The 21,083-nt window shown below is 40.6% G+C and overlaps 1 protein-coding gene across 17 annotated transcripts in view; it reads right to left on the reverse strand.

The window, feature by feature from the left end:
* Window positions 1-9,589: 9,589 nt before the first annotated feature.
* The window catches only part of SYNE1 (spectrin repeat containing nuclear envelope protein 1), a 448,999-nt gene continuing 437,505 nt past the window's right edge, over window positions 9,590-21,083 (reverse strand). For 15 of the 17 annotated variants that reach the window (XM_077897071.1, XM_077897049.1, XM_077897055.1 and 12 more), the window contains 4 exons: window positions 20,601-20,813; window positions 19,470-19,562; window positions 18,051-18,109; window positions 9,590-10,555 (listed from right to left, as the gene is read on the reverse strand). In XM_077897071.1, coding sequence (XP_077753197.1) covers window positions 10,315-10,555; window positions 18,051-18,109; window positions 19,470-19,562; window positions 20,601-20,813 — 606 coding nt within the window. In that variant the 3' untranslated portion in view covers window positions 9,590-10,314. The remainder of the gene's footprint in view (window positions 10,556-18,050; window positions 18,110-19,469; window positions 19,563-20,600; window positions 20,814-21,083) is intronic. The other 2 variants (XM_077897102.1, XM_077897092.1) reach the window with 1 other exon arrangement.

Genomic DNA, 21,083 nt, shown 5'->3' on the forward strand with positions numbered 1-21,083 from the left:
GCCACTTAACAAACAAAACAAAACAATCCTTACTTTCTAATCCATTCTTTAATGCAAAAAATAAAATGTGTATAAGGAAAAGCATTAGCGGGTTTATGAAAAAAAAAACAAAAAACAAAAAACAGGAGGTTTGGATAGAGAAGCTTTTTTCATTACTTGGCAATGTTGATACCAAGCCCTTCCAGCCTAGGATCATGAGGGCCTGGGTCCAGGAAGTAGAAGAAAGATCTGGACCCCAAAAAGAGAGAACCCAAGGAGGCTCCAGGCTTCTTACTATGGAAAAAGCTGCTAACTTTGGACTATGTTTAAAAACAATAATGAGAAGTGAACGTCGGAGAGCTTCAAGTAATATGGAGATTTTTCATTTATTTTCTGTGACTGCAGAGAGGCAGAAAAATAAAATAGGAAAATAGGTGCCCTCTCAAGTTTCCTGTGTTCCACTTCCAGTAAGATACCCTGACAAGTCCTCCTGTTCTCCAGCCCCTTACCCCTCTGTGGTATTGGGAGACTCAAGCTCTCTGAAGCTGGCAGGGCTGCTAGGCCTCTAGGGTACCACAAAGGTCACCACAAGAAGAAACTGCTTGGTGAAGCCCCCAGGGAAGTGGTGCCAGGACATCACAGAATCGAAAGAATCCCAAAATCTTGAACAAACAAGGTTTATTACCTGCCAAACTATGTCACCATCTGGAACCCCTACTTCCCATTCCTGCTGAGCTCTGGGAGGCCTTGGGAAGTGCCCCGCCCTGAGAGAGTAGCTCTGTGCAGGGGTCAGAGCTCTTGAGCTCCTGATGTCAGCACTCACAGTGGAGGGAACAACAAGGACCATGGGCCTGGCTGGTGCTCCAGCTAGGACACAGACAACGTGATTTCTGAGAGGCCAAAGGATTTGCAGAACCTTCCATGCCTATTACCTGGGAGGGAAGATGCCATTTCCATTCCAAAGATGAACATTATAGCCCTGGCCCTCCCCCACCCCCAACACAATCCAACAAAAACAACTGGGGAAAGAAAAGAAAGAAAAGAAAGAAAGAAAAGAAAGGAAAGAAAGAAAGAAAGAAAGAAAGAAAGAAAGAAAGAAAGGAAAGAAAGAAAGAAAGAAAGAAAGAAAGAAAGAAAGAAAGAAAGAAAGAAAGAAAGAAAGAAAGAAATTTTCATGGAAGCTGTAGAAGTGTTTTTAAGGGAGGAACCCCAAATGGTAGGTAGCCAGATGGAGGTGTGGGAAGACTGATCAAGCGCTGAGCTGCCCCAGCAGGGATGTGATTCTGAGAAATCCTATCAGGACGAGGGAGTCTGAGTGGGGCCCAAGGTCACAATGAGTGTGGCCCTGCAGCTAATCGGGTTACTCTTGGGCAACTCTGTCTCGTGGATCAGAAACCCTGTCAAGAGCCAGAGAGTATGTACGTAATGTGGCTTGCAAACACTTTCTGTTTCTCCATTTTTGTTTTATACCCCTTTAAAAATATGAAGCCCATTGCTGTGGCAACACACAAACACACGCCACAGGCTGCGGTATGCTGACCTTTGTCTTATTCTATAGTCTGCCACATTTGTCAGGCGTGTTAGCTCACAAGTCTCCTCCTCCCCACTCAGCCATGAAGAGAACAAGAGTCTAAGGGGGTCCTACTTGGGAAGGGCAGTGAGAGGATCTGGAAAAGCACACACCAGGGAGAGGGGCCTCTATTCCTGCCAGCTAGTTCCAGAGTTTCCAGAAGGGTTTTCAAGATTCTAAGAGCCTTTCTCCTCCCATAAAAGGTTAAAAATTAGTGTGAAGTCTGGAAAGTTCTTCCCCACAGCTATTTCTGAAATCAATTGGAAACTAGAGGAAACAATAATCAAACAGCCAGTGTATCTGTCCCGTTGTACTGTGGAGGCCGAGAAAATCAAGGCCATTCCACTTTAAGTTCAGTGTTAGCACAAGTACAGCCATCCCAGGCCCCTGGGAATAAGAGCTGAAATTTACATTACTTCAGTTACAGGAAAAAAACAGTTTACAGCTTAATGCCCTAGAAAGCCCCATATTAGAATAAGAACAGAGCCCAAGCCAAGGGCAGGAAGCCCCTATTAGAATGAGAACAGAGCTCAATGCCCTTGAAAGCCCCATATCAAAATGTAAACAGAACTTGAGAAATTCCTCCACCCCTTCTGGAGGTCCCCTAGACCAGCCCTTAAAAGTAAGCTGGCACCCACCTCGGGGTCCAAGTCCCTGCTCTGCTGTGTCTGTGTCGGGCATACTTGGACCCAGGCTCGAGCTTGTAAATAAATCCTCGTGTGTTTGCATCGGTGTCGGCTCCTTCGTGGTTTCTCGGATTCGCAATCTTGGGCACAACAGTACTTGCCAAGCACCATACAGCACGAGAGTGTGAATCTATCACACTCTGATGTATTCAATCCTCAACACAACCTCCTGCGTTCTGTGCTAGTATATTCCTGTGAACAGAGAGATTAAGTGACTTGCCCAGGTTACACAGCTAGGAAGTGGCCCAGCTATGGGGTTGAGCACAGGTACTGTGGCTCTTGAGTCTCTGCTGTGGGAGACTCCTTAGTGAGACTGGACAGAAAGGACCTTATGAAAGTCCAGGTCCTTTGTTACCCTATCAGTTTTCCATTCTGATCAGCGGACTCCCATGAGGGTGATGGAGGAGAGGAGGGGCCAAGCCCCACACAAAGCCTGGCTTATGTAGGCAGGGTATGAAGGGAGGCTGTTGATTAGAGGCAGACTTCAAGGAAAGGCAAGCAGGTGAATCTGCAGCGCCTATATCAGGGAGGAAAGGTATATTAGAAGCTGCCTGGGCCTTTTGAGGGGCTGTTGCTGTCCCTGCTCCCACCCCTTCAGGTGACCAGGCTGCTCCTGATAGGACTGCTCTCCCCTGCAAGCAGTGACTTCTGGAGGAGATGGTAGTTTAGAAAGCTGGGGTTTTTCTTGAGTCTCCTGGGAGGACATCTCTTCCAGGAAAGCTCTTCTCTGGGATTCATCATGAACCCTGATCAAGGAGCCTCCTTGTCTGAAACTGGGGCTTGCCCACCTTGGCTCTTACACCCTGGAAATGGAACCAACAATAAAATCAGGATGATTGGGGCACCTGGGTGGCTCAGTGGCTGAGCATCTGTCTTGGGCTCAGGGCGTGATCTTGTGGTCCTGGGATCAAGTCCCGCATTGGGCTCCCCACAGGGAGCCTGCTTCTCCCTCTGCCTGTGTCTCTGCTTCTGTGTCTCATGAAGAAATAAATAAAATCTTAAAAAAAAAAAAATCAGGATGACCACCCAAAGCAGAGTCAGCCATAAAGATGCTACTTTTAATAAATGACCCATCACCATTGATTTTTAGCATACCCAAATTGTTTTTTAATTAAAAAGCAAGTCAAATGTCTCTCATGCAAGAACAGAAGTACTCTTTTGTTTGATTTTTAAATGATAATTACAGCAATTAGCATCTCAAAAACAAATCATGCTCCTTGTCATGGTTTAAGTAATGTGTTTAAATTGTTTCCCTGATGATTCCATTCACAATGTTAAGTCTTGAATTTCATATATATCTTTTTAAAAATTTCCTTGCCTTAGGTAATTAATATGGGTTTTCTTCCTACAAAAATGGGAGCCTATTATAGAAGCTATCTTTTTAAAAATTTTTGACATCTTCCTCATAAATAAGTAAGTATACATTGATCTCATTTTTAAAAATAGTTGCATTATAGTAAACGGTATATATGCACTATAATTTATTCAACAAGCTTTATGCTCACTTTTTGGATGCTAAAAGCTAGTAATAAAAGGATTTATCCTTGTTTTGTTCTACTGGCTTTGGGATAATTGTCTGTTTGGAAATTGATAAAGAGGTTTCTTACTTCACTAATTACAATTACACCAATTACAAAAATGACTGCAGATTATAAATGTTCTAGAAGGAAATACAAGCAACCATTTTCATAACTTTGGAGAAGAAAAGACCTTCTTAATATAGACTACTCAGAAACTATAAAGGAAAAAGAACCTGTCAGATTTGAGGACATAAAAATGAAAACTTTCTGTGTAACTCTAGGAATTATATAAAGTCAAGACAAATTGTATACGGGGTTAATTTTTCCAATATACAGGGTGTTCCTTGGAAGTTGCATAAAAAAGTAAAAAGAAAGAAAAACAGTCTACAGAGGACGTAAATAAAGCACAGAGGTAACACTAATGGAATCATCATATGAACAGGTCAAAGAAATGCAAATTTTAAAAACAATGAGCTACTGTTGCCCTCAGTTGGGCAATATTTTAGGAAGTGATAACATTTGGTCCAGTCCTTCCAAACTTGTCTTACACAAGAATCACAGAGAGCTTCATACAAGTACTGATCCTCAGAGACCATGATTTAATTGGTTTAAGGTAAGGTGTGTGTGGTTCTACATTTTTGTTAAGTTCCCTGAGACATTCTAATGAGCAGGATTTAAGACATTAACAAACTGGGAATAATTCCCATAATTTGGAAATCGTTGCTCTAGATTGGATTGAGGAGGGGTGAGGTCTGAGGTAATAGTTCTCTTCCCCACTGTGGGGATACCATAAATCACTACTTTTCAAAAAAATAATCTAGCAAATTTATTAAAATTTAGAATGTACATACCTTTCTGATTCAGTAATTCCTCCTAGGACAATTCTCTTAGGGAAATTAAAGCAGCACTACACAAAGATATACACGCAAATAAATACATGCAAGCATGTTTACTACAGCATTGTTTGACAGCAAGAATCTGGAAGGAAACAACTGTTGAAGGAAGATACTGAGATGGCCAGTGGAATTAACACATATATACTGTGCTAAAAATGGAAGTCACAGAATAATAAAAATTCGGCTATAATTTTTAAAAGCAGTATGTGTATGCTGTTTGAATAAAAAAAATCGAAAAGCATAGAATGGTAACATCAAATTGAGAGATGAATGAGAGGGAGATCAGAAACTGTTCATTTTTCTTTAGAAAACAAGAGAAACTTTTGTGATTCAAATGGTTGACTTCAATAATTAGCTTTAAAATGGACACACATAAAAAAGAGAAAGAAATGGTGTTTGTCCTAAGATGTATTAAACCTTGTAACAAAGTAACTGATACACTGTACTAGTATATGAATAGTCATAATTATACTATTTACTGTATATCTGTATCTATAGATATATACATTATCTTTATAATCAATTATTCTATTAAGACAGCAATGAAAAGACAGATCAACAGCACAGGACAGCATCCAGAACAAAAATCTAAATTTACATGGATACCTATTAGTTGATGAAATGTACATAACAAGTCTGTGGGGGAACATGGGGAAATGGCTTACAACATTTTCTATGTGGCCAGCTAGGGAGAGTTAACCAGTCCCAAGATGGAGACATCTGGGGCAGGTGGTGGCCTAGAGCCCAAAGTGGTACTATCCTAATGAGTTTCCAGGTAACACCTATGCTGAGGATCAGAACCACACCCGGAACACACTGGCCTGGACAGACCTCATCCCTACAGTTTCCGGTCAACCTGTAAATCCCATACAGAGGTGTGGTTGGGAGGGAGGTGAGCTGTGCTGGGTGCTTTGGGGTTGGGGTGACTACCTGGGAACTGTCCATAGTGTTGGCAGCTGCTCAGCAGCCTCACTTTCTGGGCTCAGCAACTGCCTCAGAATGGGTCTGGCAGGATCTAGGGCTGGGCTTGGAATGCACATCTGTGCGTCCTGATCCTACTACTCTGCAGGGAGACCTGGATTTCTTCTCTACTGCCTATGGCATCAATGCAGTCAGCCAGGTGAGTACAGGTTATCAAGGACTTTCTTCTGATAATGGGTTTTCAAATTCAGTTATGTTCCTGCTCCTGTATTAGGTAACAGGTTAAAAAAAATTTGCAAGGTTGATTTATTTTACTGTGACTTTTGTATTTTAGAAAGATTGTGTCCACGTCCCAACTAGTTTCCTCGGCTCCCCAGATTAAATGTTCCTCCTTGTTCAGTGTGTGGTGTGGTGTTACAGCATATCACCTTTTTCTATTAGCAATTCTCAATTGTCTGACTTCTCTAGCCTTCCAAGATGCTCCTTCCTCAACACACAGTTCAATGAATTCCTCCAGCGGCCGCCTCTGCCCAGTGTCCTGCCCAGCGGCAGGAAGTGCCCCCAATTCATCTACTTCTTTCACTTACTCCTCTGAATGTGGGTTCTTCCCTAAATTCAGGCTCCTCTATGGCATTCACATATGGATTCCTGGTAGAGATTTTAAACTCTGGGGGAGAGGTTAGTGAGAAGCCAGGAACTGAAAATAAAAGGCATTTCTTTTAAGTTTCATTGTCTCTGGATTCCTTTGGGTCTGACAATCAGCCTATTATCATCACAGTGTATTATTAAATCTAAAATTGAAATGACCCCTCTTGGTAAAACGTCCCTTCGCATCACCCAAACTTGGTGCTGCTCACAACAAAGCTGGGAATGGCCTCTGTGCTTGTGCCATCACCTCACCTGTCTCTGCTTCCACAGACTATCATTCATGCTCTTCAGAAACGCAACCCACCGTAACATAAATCAGGTGACAAAGAAGTTAAAAGAAGAAATGTGCTGGAAAATTAACAAGACTTAACCTCCCTTTTCTCCCCTAAAACAGGTATTGTTCCTGTGTCTTAGTTCCCCTTTTGTCTCATTTGCCCTGATTGCCAGTTTCAGGACATTGTGGAGGAAAGGACAGGTTCTTCTGTATGTCAAAGGCCCTGTGAGAGTTGCCTTGATGGATAATTAAACGAGAAGTGATGGGGTCCTGGTGGAGCCTGGCCTCAGGAGGTCTGGGGCAGATCGCACGTCACAGCAGGCATTTGATAAACACCATGATAGGAGGGATGCTGCTCTGCCCGGCGTGTCTGAACCTATTCAGTGCTTACTCTGAGACTCTTACTTCCCCAGTTTCCTGAGGACACATTTGGTGATGCTGGACTGGTGGGAGGCAGGGGCAGAGATCCCAACTATTAGGACTGGTCTCAGGCCCATCCACACCAGCTCCCAGAGACCCTGTGTTTTTGGCCACGATTGCCTTTCATAAATCAACTCGCTCTACTTTTCTTTGCTTTACGATCTATTCTGTGGCTTGTCAATAAAGTCTTGTAGCTTTAGTTTCTTAATAATTGGCCCCAGAGCATAGGCTGTAAATCAGTTTACCACAACCTGCCTTTCGAACAGGAAATCTCAGACCTCAGCTCGCTGAATTCTCATCCAAACCTTTTGAAGGTGTCTCTCCTCTCTTCTTACAAAAACAAGGGAGGCTACTGCCACCCCATTTTCCAGGAGGCAATGTTCCTGCTCCCCAGGGGCAGTTTTCCCGAAAGTCTTTTACTCTTCTCTGGATTTCTTGGTAAGTTGCTGCTTTTAGTTTACAAACTTTCATTTCTCCATGTTAGCTCTATGGATTTTCTCCTTCCTCATTATTTCTAATATTTCCTTTTTGCCTGTGCAAATCTCATTATGCTCCTAGCCAGCCGATGGGTTCTGTGCTTTGCCCTTCCTCACCCACCACTCTTGGGATCACTGGCCACCTCTAGGCCACAGCAGGGCCCTTGGCAGTCTTCACTCCAGAAACAAGAGCCCTTTAACCCCCTGAATAATCTCTCAAGCCTTTGCTGAATCATCCTCTTTCTCTGTTACCAGGACTGCTGGGGTGCTCCTAATGGTGTCCTGTGGCCCCTTCCTCAAGAAGCAGGTGAGAATATGAGGGCTCTGGGCAGAGGTACCAGACTCAACTGTGGCTGGCTTGGCCCTCACTGGACTGGTCATATCATCACCTGGGGAAAGCCATGACTTCACAGCTTCAGTGCTTCCACTCATCAGGACTTTGCCCTTCTGTTCTGTTCTGTTCCAAGGTTGGATTGAGTCTTCAACAATGTAATAGAAATGCACATCATGCATCCCTTTGGGTGATTCCCAGGGGTTTCTAGAAAGACACAAAAAAGACTATACTCCAAGATTCTTCTTAATCAAAACCAAACTTTTTTCTTAGCCACATTTATCACTTGATTCTTCAGGGATGGGAGATGCCTAATTAGTCAGTTAGGCATAATGTGGAGAAGCAATGGCTCTGCAATCTCTTGGTGCTGATCTCTTCCATAGCTAATGTCTCATTGTGCACTGATTTTCCTAAGGGCTGGACTGTTCCCAGATCTCTACTTCCCGGAGTTCAGAGCAGGAGTGGAGGGGAAGTAAGGGAAGGGCAAGGCCCAATCTCAGATAAGGGCACCAGCAGCTCCAATCTCTGCCCCTGCTCACAGCCTTTCCAGAAACAGGAAGGGGAGAAACCTGTGCTAAGGTTTCTCCTCTTTAAAAAAGAACACCTCAACTCCGATCTGTTCCTTGAGCAGGGTTCCAGGGACATGAGACAGGAATAATCTGATGGTAGGTAGAAAGCAGAATGCCCATGTGAGGAAAATTCAGTAGAGGGAAGTCTTAAATATAGTCCAATCACTGATCAGAGAAGTCTTTAGGGAGCTGGTGACTCTGTAAGTTGAGTCGTAGGAGAGAGGAGTAGTCAGAACAAAACTGTGGAGGTAGAAGGGATGGGACAGTGCTTTTCAACAGTTAATGGGGCAAAAATCACCTCGGGTGTCTGTTTTTAACGTAAACTCTCAGCTTGTATGCCCAGAGATGGGACTAGAAGTTCTGCGGTGATCCCAGGAATTGGGAACCTAATAATCCTCAGGAACCCTAGTTGAGATGGCATGCAGGCTACAAACATCATGGAAACCATGGTGGGCAGTTTCAGGAAATGTTGAGTACCTCAGTTTGGTTTAAATTCTCCATGTATAGTATCTGTAAACTAAATACTCACAGGAATTAGACTGGTTTTAGTGAGAGGAGTTAATAGGATATAAAGGCAAATGTAAAAATTTTATCTTCCTGTTCTTCAAGGGACAGCAACCAAGTCACCCCAGCAACCACGTCATCCCAGGAATATGTATCCAAGGCACCAGGGATTCCCATTTTCAAGAGAAGCCTCAGACCTGGGCTTTCTATAAATCCTCCTCTTCCAACTATAAAAGGATGGATTAAAATGCCATGAACACCAAGCAATCCCACGATGGCTGCTGGTTGGCAAGATCAGAGGGGCAGAATAATCTTTTGCATCTGGACTTGAATGGGGAATGAAAACTATTTCTTCTGGGAGACAATGAAAAGCAATAGAAGATTTGGGAGTAGACTAGGGATGTGAACAAGAGTCCTTTAAAAAAAAAATCCACACAGCCATTGTGTATCCTTGAGATGGAGTGGGGATGGGGCCTCAGTCAGGAGATTAGATGGAGTTTCTTCTAACTAGGCAAAGAGAATAGAGAGAAAAGGGGTCTGTAAAAAAAATGTTGGGGAGTAAGAGGTCAGGAGATACGACTAGCTGTGGGAAGAGGAGGGGGAAAAATCATCCAGAGTCCCTTATGTCTAAATGTGCACCACTTGTAACCACTCTTTTTCTTTACTATGTATTTATGTTTCAGGTTCTCTCATTCTGCAAAAAAAGATCATTTAGGGTGTGCTCTGATAAGTGCCTGCTTAATACATAAATTTAGAGTCATTTTCTTAGGGGGAAGAAAAAAAACACAGACAAAATATTTTATAGTATCTATAATAAATGCAGAGAAATCAATACAAACAAAACTTGGCTTTAGCAAACTGTACATACATAAATATTTTTTTTACTGTAACATTCAACTTTTTTTTCACATAAAGCCTTCCATGATCCTATTTATTACATCCAGTTTTTCTTTAGAGCTTTAAAAAAGTGCCTTTTAGATTTACAGCTTGTGCTTCTAAAGCAAAGGTTAGAACATCATGCCCCAAAGGAAAACAAGGTAAAAAGAAAGGTGCCATATAAGCTCTTAAAAATTGTATGTTACAAGGTTCTAAAATCTCTTCAGCACTGGTTGGTTGGTAGATTGTTCAATGCCAACCTGGCATTCAGGGAGAAGCCTGTGTTGAATGGATGGAGCAGCACCAGGGGAGAGCTGCTCAGTTACTTAAGTCCTTGGGTGTGCAGAGGATTCATCCCAGAATTCATGCGTCCAGAGAATGTTGGAGGTCCTTAACCTCTTTAGCACTGAGGCTCAGAGTTTCAGACAAAATTTCTTCCTAAACTGTTGTCTGTCTGTTCTCCTCTTGTCATTTTTTACTATCTCTGAAGCCATAATTTGCACACATGGGATACAGAGATGAGCTAAAGGTGCCACATCAAGGACATTCGCCAAGATTCCAGTCCTCTTTTTACTACTTTGGGATTGCTTTTGGCCAAATCCTCCTTATGCAATCAGCACTGCTGCAGATGGCATCTGCTTGATTCAGAGCGGAGGAGGGCCATTTGTGTATCTGAGCATGGGGTGGAATGATCGGGCAAAGTTGTTGGAGAGGGCACAACTATAGTCTTCCTCTGACATTGGTACAAGGCAGGCGAGCCCGATGAGAAGCAGCAGGAGAAGCTGAAGTGGAAGAGCCGCTCGGAGGACTCTGAATAGGAAGGCTCGGCCGGACCGAGCTGGCCGAGGCTCAGAAAGGGAGGAATCGGAGCCACCTTTTATGGACCTGAGAGGAGAATCAACATAAATAACTCAAATATCTCAAATGCTGGGTGGATGCTGCTTTTTGCTTCCTCACCTTCCTGGAAGCTAAGGGACCATCCCAAATACAACCCAACCTGGCAATTAGCTGGCAGTCATCTGCAGTATGCCCACGTCATCTTCCCACCACCATATGGAAGTTTTTTTTTGGGAAACTTCGCTGATGAAAAATAAATATTTAGTCAGTCAGCTAAAGGCAACTAATTGGGTTCAAATTCTATCCCTTAATTTGGTAAAACATTTTTCATCAACAAAGAAAACTGCTCTACACACATTCTATCAGCATAGATTAAGTAAGTCCAGGATAATTAAAATGTGGATGTTTGATGCAGGGCACTTTTGGTTTAAGAGTATCAATAGCATCATAAGGCAAAATTAGTTGCTGTCAGAATTATGCAAAATATGTTCATCTTGTCATCCTGGATGTGCCAAAATCTATGCAGCAAGGTTAAGAACAGTGCAGCCATCTTGCAGAGACTCATAAAGTTTAAATAATCTTAGAGTATACCCTGGTTTTATCTTGCACTGAATCAGCATCTGGCCCTGACCCAAGTGGATTCCAAAGCTGTATGAACAAGGTGGCAGCAGAGTTAGCCTACAGAACACTGGTCTGGAATGGCATAGATTCTAGGCTGATCCCATTTATCACCAGCTCTCTGATTTTGGGAAACAGACACCATTTTCTGATGGGAATAGATTGTCCTATTGAAGGCGTCTTCTGGACTCAAAGTTCCAAGTTTTCTTATCTACTTCCATTTTCCCATCTACTTTTAAATATGGAAGTAAGTCCTGGGTGAGGTGCACTATTTTCTCTTTGTGAGCATCCATTAACATCTTATTTGGTTACTAGTAGAAAAGTCATAGAAGAAAACGTTATTTACAAGAGGCATTTTGTATACACACATGCACACACGCACACACATGTGCACACACAAAACATTCTGGCAGCAAAAAGAATGTATGTACTAATGAAACACATTCCCCCATACCTAGTATGAATTCCCTAATGGGTATAAGATCACTAAAGGTAAGGACACTGAATGTGAGGCCACTGGAGAGATATGAAGGTGTAAAAACTATATTGATTATTCTGTACATTTTTTTCATAAGAAAATATTATGTTTCCAGATATCCTATTAGCCATTAATTTCTGAAAGTAAATTACATAAACATCAGTGAGGGATAAGAGGTGGCACCAAAGAAAATAAATGTTAAGATAAAAACAGACACAATCCCCTTAAAAAGGAACAGAGGGAGTACTCAAAGCTTTCTCATTACACCATCAAAGACATATGTGAGACAAGCAGACTAGACCTGCAGAAGCCCTAAACAGCCACATACCATACTGTGTTCCTAGTACAATTCTTGCAGTGTAATGAAAAAAACAAATTGTTGGCCAAAACTTCTTTTCCAAAGTCTGCAACTTACATTTGTGTAACTTTGAATAACTCACTTCACCTCTACATGCCAACTTCTTCAAAACCTTCAAATTAGATTAGATGTTCTTCCAAGTTGAAAGTTCCATATTTTATACATTTAATGTCTTCTACTAGTTGGTCAGTAGTCTACCAACTGAGAGGCCATAAGAGTTTAATCACCATCTAGTGGTCAAATTGATTAACTGCCCTTAGGCTAAGGCCAATGAGTTATTCCTCATGAACTACATGGGAAAGACTGTATATTGTGAAAATACAGTAAAACATAAACAAAGTATGTCACATACCTACTAATGGAAGGAGAAAACAGAAACTGCTCAAGCTATCAAATTATAAAATATTCATGTTGAAATAAAGTCTTAAAGAATATCCAATCCATCTTCTAAGTTTGTAGATAAGTGGCTAAGGAGAGTTAATATTTATTCTTCTAATTGCTGGGCAACACACTAAGCATTTATTCTATTCTCTTACTTAATCATCATGGTAATCTCTGTGTGCTCATTATCTTCATTTTATAGATAATGAAAAGGAGACTAAAAGAGATAAAGTAGCTGGCTCAAGGTTATATAGCTAGCAAATGGAAAAATTAAGATTTTAACCCTGAGATTTTTAGTCCCAGAACTTGGATTCTATGTATAAATCACTTGCCCCAAATCACACAATGAAATGAAGAGCTCTAGCAGGAAGTCAGGGTTCACAAGTCTGCAACACTGTGTTGTTTGATGACATAATGAGGTTGCCCAGGTCATATTTAGGTATCTCACCTGTAGAGGCAAAGAAGACAATACCTGTATCCTAAGATATGTGGAAGTGAGTGGTTTGAGTCTGAAATAAATGCCTCTAATAGTGAAGCCTCACAGTATTATGCAGATCAAGTCTGTATATGGAGCTGAGGACATTTTGTCTCAAGGCAACTGTACAATCTTGGGCAAGTAATTTAGTCTCTTTGGTCTTAAGCAAGTAATTTAGTCTCTCTGGTCTTCATTTTTTCATTTGCAAAGACAAGGGGTGTGCATTAATATCCTAAAATTGTTTTGGCTCTGTTTATGATTTCAGTGGTTTGCCTTAAAGTGTCTTGAGAAGAATGGGATAGTTACTGATGAACTCTGGATTGAATTTTCTTTCAATGTGTCTTTCTTTGACCTGAAAATATGCCCTGGCAAATGACACTCACCATCTATCACTGGATGAATTATAACAGGAACACAAAAGACAGTTCTACATTTCCTCATTATTCAGTATTCAAGCAAAATGAAAGAGATCTCTGAGTCTTTTTCTTTAGAAGATATTTAAGGACATTAGTTATGGGCAGGTTCATGCATATACTTAATTATACAATTTGACTGACAGAGATGAAGAACTCCTGTTTGTCAATTATTATCTTCTTTGAGCTAGTAAGCCAAAGATCAAAATTAATACAGGGGCCACACATTGACAAATCCACTCCCACAGAAAACTAGAAAGGTCACCATCTTGGAATATGGGTTCATGTGTTATAGAGTCTGTTGAAGGACATGGCACATTTAACAGCATCAGAGCATTTCTGATTAAAATTTAATTAGTATGTGCCTTCTAATGTTGAAGAATGCCAACCTGGGAGAAGTAATGGGCTGAGAGGGGACAAAGAGAACACAGAGTGCTTAGTGAGCTTCCATGCAGTTGACTGCTCTTGGAAACGTCCACTTTATCTACTGAGAAAAATGCCACCTCCTTGGGGGCAATTCCCAGGGTTTCAATGTTGCCCAAAGTTGTCTCTTCTTAGATGAATCTGTACTAGAGCTTCTAGTACCAACAGGATAATGGTGTCAGGGTAAGAGGGTGCTTTTAATATTTACCTGTTGATCTAAGATCACCTGTTTCAAGAGCCTTGGGAAATTTGACAAGGGAAAGAACAAAGACAACTCATTAACTAGTCACTCATCACTCTCCAATGGCCTTATTACATAAATAGATGTGAGTTGAGATTGTGTTTATATGGGAAAAATAAAATAAGTGTGAACTTATCCAAGGAACTTAATTGATGGAGATATTTCAGATAATTCTGTCCAGCAAAAATGTGTTTATTCTCTACAAGTAAATATTTATTTTATCATTTTTCTCACTCCCCTGACTCATTCAAATTTCTGGGTAAAAAACTGCCCAGGAGTTGTTTCATCACAAATACATATAGTTGCGGAAGAAGGAAGATGGTAAAGGAGGAAGCAGTTATAATAACATATCACACAAAAGAAAGTATGCCCCCCCACCCAAAAAAAGAAAGTATGGCCCAAGGATGTAAAAAGCCTGAATAGCATGTGTGAAGTATGACTCATTTCAAAAATTTTACATAATCAAGGAGAATAAAATGAATTACTTCTGGGCATACATTATTTAAAGGCAAGTGAAAAGAAACTTTCAATTCATTTTGTTACTTGTTAGCGAACACTGACAGTGTAGTAATAGGAATTTACTCTGAGAAAATACTGAGGATATGTATGATCTTGTTGTCTGTTCTTGTGTGGATGGTCTTTGTTCCCTGGATGTGTGGTTCAGAGACATATTTCCAGAATCAATTTAGCATTTTGGTCTTCTTTTTTCAAAAAATGAACTGGCTGGTCCTAGGCAGTGTCAGGCTGCCTGGGGCAGCCGAAGCCCCAGAACTATCATGCAAAGGATTCCACACCCCTTTGGCAGAGTGAAGTGCTTTACAAGCTAGGATCCAGAGTCAGGTAGACCTGGTTCAAATCTTTAATCTTCATACCTCTGATCCTGTGTCCTTGTCTGTAAACTTGGGAATATAGCCATGCCATGGGAATGTGGTAATAGTTAAATGAGGTAACAAATATACAATGCTTAGCAGAGTGCTTAGGACACCTAAGTGCTAAATAAATATAATTTATCACTAATAACTTATTATCATTGTTAAAGCAAAGGCGTGATAACTCATACCATTAGGGATTGGCTGTATTTAGCCTTGTCTCCCAGGAGAAGGAGAGTCCTGGTTTATTAGTAGCGCTTTCAATGATGTGATACATTTGCCAAAGTGACTGGCTTATTCCTGGGAAACACTGGGGATGCATACCTCAAAATATTAGAAAAGGAACATTTTGGTTCCTTACCCTATAACTGCCCTCAGCCTTGGAGGCCAGCCTGTCCCAGAAGTGCACCTGTGTAGACTGAGGCTCTCTGGGGAGCCTGATAGGAAAGACTTGAAAAAAATTCCATAAGAAACTGAACAGTATATACAGTGAAGTGTTCAGTTTCCTTCCCCCTTACTTCCGTTTGCTGCTTCTCATTTCACCTTAGTTCTCTGTGTAGAAAGTGCCAGAGACCAAAGGTGCCCAAGGAAATTTTGCATGTTAGAATTTTTTGAAAAATTTTTTCAGAATTTTTGGTTACGTTTTGGAATGAAGTCATCACCTCATTGTATCCAGACTACAGAGCAATTAGTCCTTTGCCTTGCTGGAAATTGGAGTAATCTTTCCGTTTGTCAACTTCAAATAATCCACTTTAGAGTTGTGAAGACTTACTGGTGATTGAGTTAGATTATTTTAAGTCAAAGGTAGAAAAAAAGTCCAGCTGGACCATTATAAACATTGCTTTTTAAACCTTTTTAATCTAAAAAATTACGAATAATTATTATGAATTTATGCACAGATGTTTTTTCAATGTTTATAATTTTTAAAGAATCTTAAGGAGCTTCTTGTAATTGATTTGTGGAATCTGTAGATTCTGACACATGGTAGGAACCGTACAGCATTTTGTAAGCCCAGTGCCTAAACATAGTAGATATACAGTAAATATTGGCATCAATCTATATATAAGCTTAGACTATTACTTAAGAGGACATAGAAGTGTGGCTATAAAATCAACCTGAAACCATAAATAGCAGATAAACAACTGTATTATTAACAATAGACTTTAAACAACAAAAATAATATAAGAACCCCCTCCCTTCAAACTAATACCCAGTTTCTTCCAACTCAGTCTCTTTCCTCTCTAAGAAAGAATATGTGTCTAAAATTTTCCATTGTAGATCGGTGGGGTCAACATTCTACATTGTTTGTGCTTTCAAATTTGCTAGACCAGTGCAAGATCAAACAACAAGGTACTCTCAAGTCTCAATGTAAAGGAACACTGTAACAGGCTGGATTATGAGTGAAGTTAATTCCTTCTTAGCAGACTCCACATTCCATCGTTGGGGTTCGGTGCATCCCAAAACAGAGGTGTCAAGAAGTTAAGAAGTCCAAGAATGTTCAACCACAACCTGTCTACCAAGGTGTTTGATGAAGTTTGCCATTCGAGTGTAGATCATTTGTATTCCAGACCCTCTAGGTAGCAAAGTAAACACTGTGCTGTATGCTCAGAAAGATGTTAATAAATAGCGCTGTACAGAGCGGAGCTGAGTGAGAATGTGGCTGCCCAGCTGCAAAGCCCTGTTAGGAGACATGTTGAAGCACTTGCTGCCCTAAGAAATGATGCTTTTGACATTTTCCGAAGACCCATGCAACTAAGAGGATTGGGGGAGCAGACTGATGTGATATTTGGGAACCAGAGGGCAGTTGCTATTGGTGTTGCATAATAACATAAGAGCTTTCCCCCTTGTCATCACCATCATTTAAATCAACCAAAGAATTGATCTCTAGTATCCTACAAAGACTGCTATGGAGACAGTCCCCATCTTTGCTCATGGCACATCAGCAATTTGTGGGGAGAAGATGGACCAAGCAATGATCTGTCAATAGTACATGATTGGCTTTTCTCATAGGGGACTAAGACAACATCAGAGCACCTGTAGAAGTCCATCACTATCTTCAAAAATTCTTGTGAGTTCTTCTCCATTCATATTCCATTATTGATTTATTATGGACAAAAAAAATCTCACAAAATTATTGCCAAACCAAACCAAAGGGAAAGAAAAAAAAAAAAAACACAGTAAAGGGAGGCTTAAAACCAAAAAGCACATCAAAGTACGTTCTGCATTGCTTCAGCTGAGTAGGAATGACCAAATCAAATATCTAATCCCTTCAGCATACAGCTGGAAAATGAAAACTATTACTCAGGGGTTGTTTATAGTTCTACACTTCCTCATCCCTCACCCTCCTTTCAGGAATTTGATTCCAGCTCAGTGGTGATAAGTTTCCAGAGGAGAAAACTACTTTAACAGTGAACTGCTTGGGACTGGAATGAAAAATCAGCTCCAGGGACACTATTTTCATTTTTAAAGAGTTGTCTTGGGGAACATGAATTGATTAGTGAAAGGGCAGGGGAGCACAGACATCACACCAACAACGAAGAAGGCAAAAGCACCGCTAACTGCAGAAATAAGGGATTGTTGGAAGCCAGGCGTAAAGCACGAGTGGCAGTTGTGAGTAGGCTCTCTGGACATCCCCAGGAAGGAGTACTGATTGCCCTTGTTTCTAGCGTGAAAGAGCTTGCCAAGTGTCAGGAAGGTGAGTGACTGAGTGTGCTGGCAGAAGAGAAGTATTAGGGTAAGCAAAAGAGAGAAGGTGCTTATAAATTTTAAATAATACCAAATTAGGACTTGTCATTTTGAGAATTCAAAACCCACAATCTGGATAAAACATTAAAATAAAATAAAAAGCTGGGGATGTTAGTATATTTTATTCAGATTTGTGGGTTCTGTGAATGATAAAATAATTCATTGATCTATTACCTGTCTTATTGTAAAATCTAGAAATAAAGAGGATGATGAAAGTCTGCCATGAAACAAATGTTGGCTATACCATTCATTGCACTGAATCCTTAAGTGCACACAGAATATGATGTGATGAAAAGTATCAGATAGCCTATGTATAGCTAGATAAAATTCTGCTGGGATCCAAATATTTTGTGCTCTGAGCTTTACTTATACTTTGCACTTAAAAAAGTCTCTTCAATTTATTAGAAAAAGGGTCTGGGATGAAACAAGTAATTTTTCAACTACCCTGAGGCAGACCAGATAGAGGTCTACCAAAATCATGGACAATTTTCATCATCCTCTTGGAGTTCTAGAACAGTGTGGAAACCAGGAGAATAAGGTACCTGCTATGTGGACTGTTGACAGAGGGTCCAGGCTGTGAGAGACTACATTTGCCTCGTGGCTGTTTGCAATGAACAGGGGTAAAGAAAGAAGAATGTTCAGTCCAGGCAAATAAAGACAAGCTACTGAAAAAAAATTTAAACTAAAAATGCGGCAAAGGAAAAAATAAATCAAATGAAATGATCAGTACCCATAAATTCAGGAAACTGGCTTTTCTTTTGTTGAAGAAGTGAAACAAATTCACATCTCTATCATTAGTCACTGAGGAAACAGAAATTGTGGTTCAGGAGTCCCCACCACAGTGGGTATATTTTCCCCCATTTTTCATGGTGGAAACACAGATAACTGCACAAGCCAAGGATCTACTTACAATAAATATAAAGGTCAGTGTGCCATGTCATGCCATATTTTTTCATCTTCTAGAACACTGAAATAGTATTGAAATTCTTGGTAGATAAAAAAAATACCAATGGCAATATGAGGTTGTTCTTTATAAAATGACGAGAACCAGACAAGTTAAAATAGGGCTAGAATTTGACCTGAAAAGCCAGTATTCCTTCACATTCTTAAACTAGGATCTATAGGAAACTAGTGAATGTAGTAAAAAACAATCCTAAATAAGATAATAACATTTATCAGCATAGGACTTAAGTGTTTATAACAGAAAGAGTACAAACAAAATCAATACTTCTAAAAACTAAGGAAAACGGGATGTAATAAAAATGAATATAGTCATAAAGCCGGACAAAAAAAATAACAAAACAAAAACAAGCTTCTAATTACACAGAGAAATCAAAGTATAGAGGGTAGTAGGGGCCAGATTCGTCTTTCCATCCTCTTAGAACGCCAGCGAGGCAGCCCCCCAAAGGCTCTGTGGGTGAGTCCTCTTGAGCTGTTGCCTCTTTGGGGGCAGCACAATTGCCAAAATCCTTCACGAGCTTCTTTGCTTGAGAGTTCAACAGAACCTCCACTTGTCTCATACATTTAATGGTCTCATGAGACGCTCCCTGTTTTGTCTGCTTCTGGCTGAGGTGCCCCTTTACATGGTACCTGCTGTTTTTAAGTGGACTATGGTGGTAGTGGTTTGAAGGGAGGAGCAACCAAGGAAGCAAGGGAACATCATTCTAGCAATGGCCCTTGGAGCAAGAGAAATAATTTGTCTCCTTGTACCAACCACACATTGAGCCCTCAATTCTTTTGAAAAACAGAATGTTATTTTCCATTCCTGAGTGCATGTGGGAAAGGCATGTGGCAGGGCTGAGGAAACAACACTTCACTGTGTTACAGTGTGACAATGCTCTTTTGTAGGGAGACTCTCACTTTCCTGGGGGGAGCTTGTGGAACCTGAGGAAGGTATAAATACTGTTGCTCCCCAGTGTTCCCACCCATGGGCCAACTGACAAGGACCAGTGGAAAGTTACCGTTCTTTGTCTGTTTGGGGTGCTTCTTCCTGATGTAGGACTCACAGATCCTGAGGTGTCCAGTTCATCAGCAGAAGACCAGGAAGACAAATCCTGCATAGGAAATAGATTCTTTTAATGACTCCATGTCCCAAAGCTATGATGGCTTGGTCATATGCAATGAATTTACCAGCGCATCCATACTGATAAAAAGCAAACCATTCCTTCGGCAAAACAGAATCAGTTATATAAGAACAGAACCTAAATCTTCTAGTGTATTAGGCTCTTCTGGGCATAAATTTGGTCCTACTGGAAAATACAGATATAGTTTTGCTATTACTATGTCACTTGTAGATTTACTATTTCTTAGTGACGCGGATGTGGATGAAAGGAAGTAAAGGAGGTGGAGGAATGGGTCTTACACTACAGGCGTCTCACGCCAGAGAGAAACTAATTCATTTAAGTTATAAACAAAAGATATTCATCCAGGAGCCTGCTTTTGTAGTATTTCTAACATTTTTCTGTTATTCGGAGTAGACTGCTCTTTTGCATGCTTACAAGAGGGCAGGGTAGGGTGTTGGTGTGTTCATGACAGGATTTGACAATTGAATGTTTGAAGTCTTACCAAGCATCTCTGTATCTACAAATGCATTTCTCAAAACCAATAGTAGTACCATGATGCAATAGATTTAAGAAAAAAATATAAAAAGTAAATGAGCAGAGGACATTTTCTATGAATTAATTGCCATCTATGTCAGGAGAACATATGCCTTCTAGTGTTTGAAAACAAAACTCATATTGCAATGATTGGTTATGATCTACCATAGCTGTGTGACTGAAAACATGTGAATTCTTAAATAAACAGGGTAAAATACAATGCCACAGTAGTGATGGTAAAGGGTTAGCAGTAACAATTGCAAGAAGTCTTCTTGATGTAATAGAATCAAAAACAGTGTCCTACTATAAAAGTTTATGAGTCCCTTAAAATTTTTTCTTTTAATTTTGAGACAGGACTCCTAAGAGCAGTGATTGAGAGTGGGCACTTTATTCTGACAAGTACTACATTCAAAGTCCTTTTAAAAATGGATAAAGATGATGCTTCTATGGTTTCCTGTAAGAAATGCTACACAATGATGTCTGCTTAGAGCTTACCTGCTGACTGCTTGACATATCTAATAACTTCTCCAGCTCCTTGATGTGACGACTGACCTCCTTCAAGAGAAGTTTGAGCCGATTTCCAATCACATGGACTTTTTCTTTGGCTTCTAAACAGTCTGTGCCTTCAGCATTCACCAAGAGTTGGCAAGACATGTCTTGCAGTGAGGCCACTTTGAGCTGGGATTCCAACAGCTCATGCCTTATTTGCTATGTACGTGATAAGAAATACTTTACTAAGAATTTTGGATCATTGTGGAAAATTCCAAAAAGGCGGAGTGACATCAGTTTAAGTTAGTGAGCCATCAATACCTGAATATCTGAATGCTGTACTCACACAGGGAAGAATGAAGCATCTCATGGCATTCAGGAATTGGGGTCTGGGTTCTAGCCCTGCTTCTGCCAAAAATATTCTATAAGGCCCCTGAATCTTTCAAATTTCAAGTTTTCTCATTTGGTAAAATGATTATACTATTTCCT

The sequence above is a fragment of the Canis aureus genome, chromosome 1 (assembly GCF_053574225.1).
Source record: "Canis aureus isolate CA01 chromosome 1, VMU_Caureus_v.1.0, whole genome shotgun sequence".
NCBI classification, from domain to species: Eukaryota; Metazoa; Chordata; class Mammalia; order Carnivora; family Canidae; genus Canis; species Canis aureus.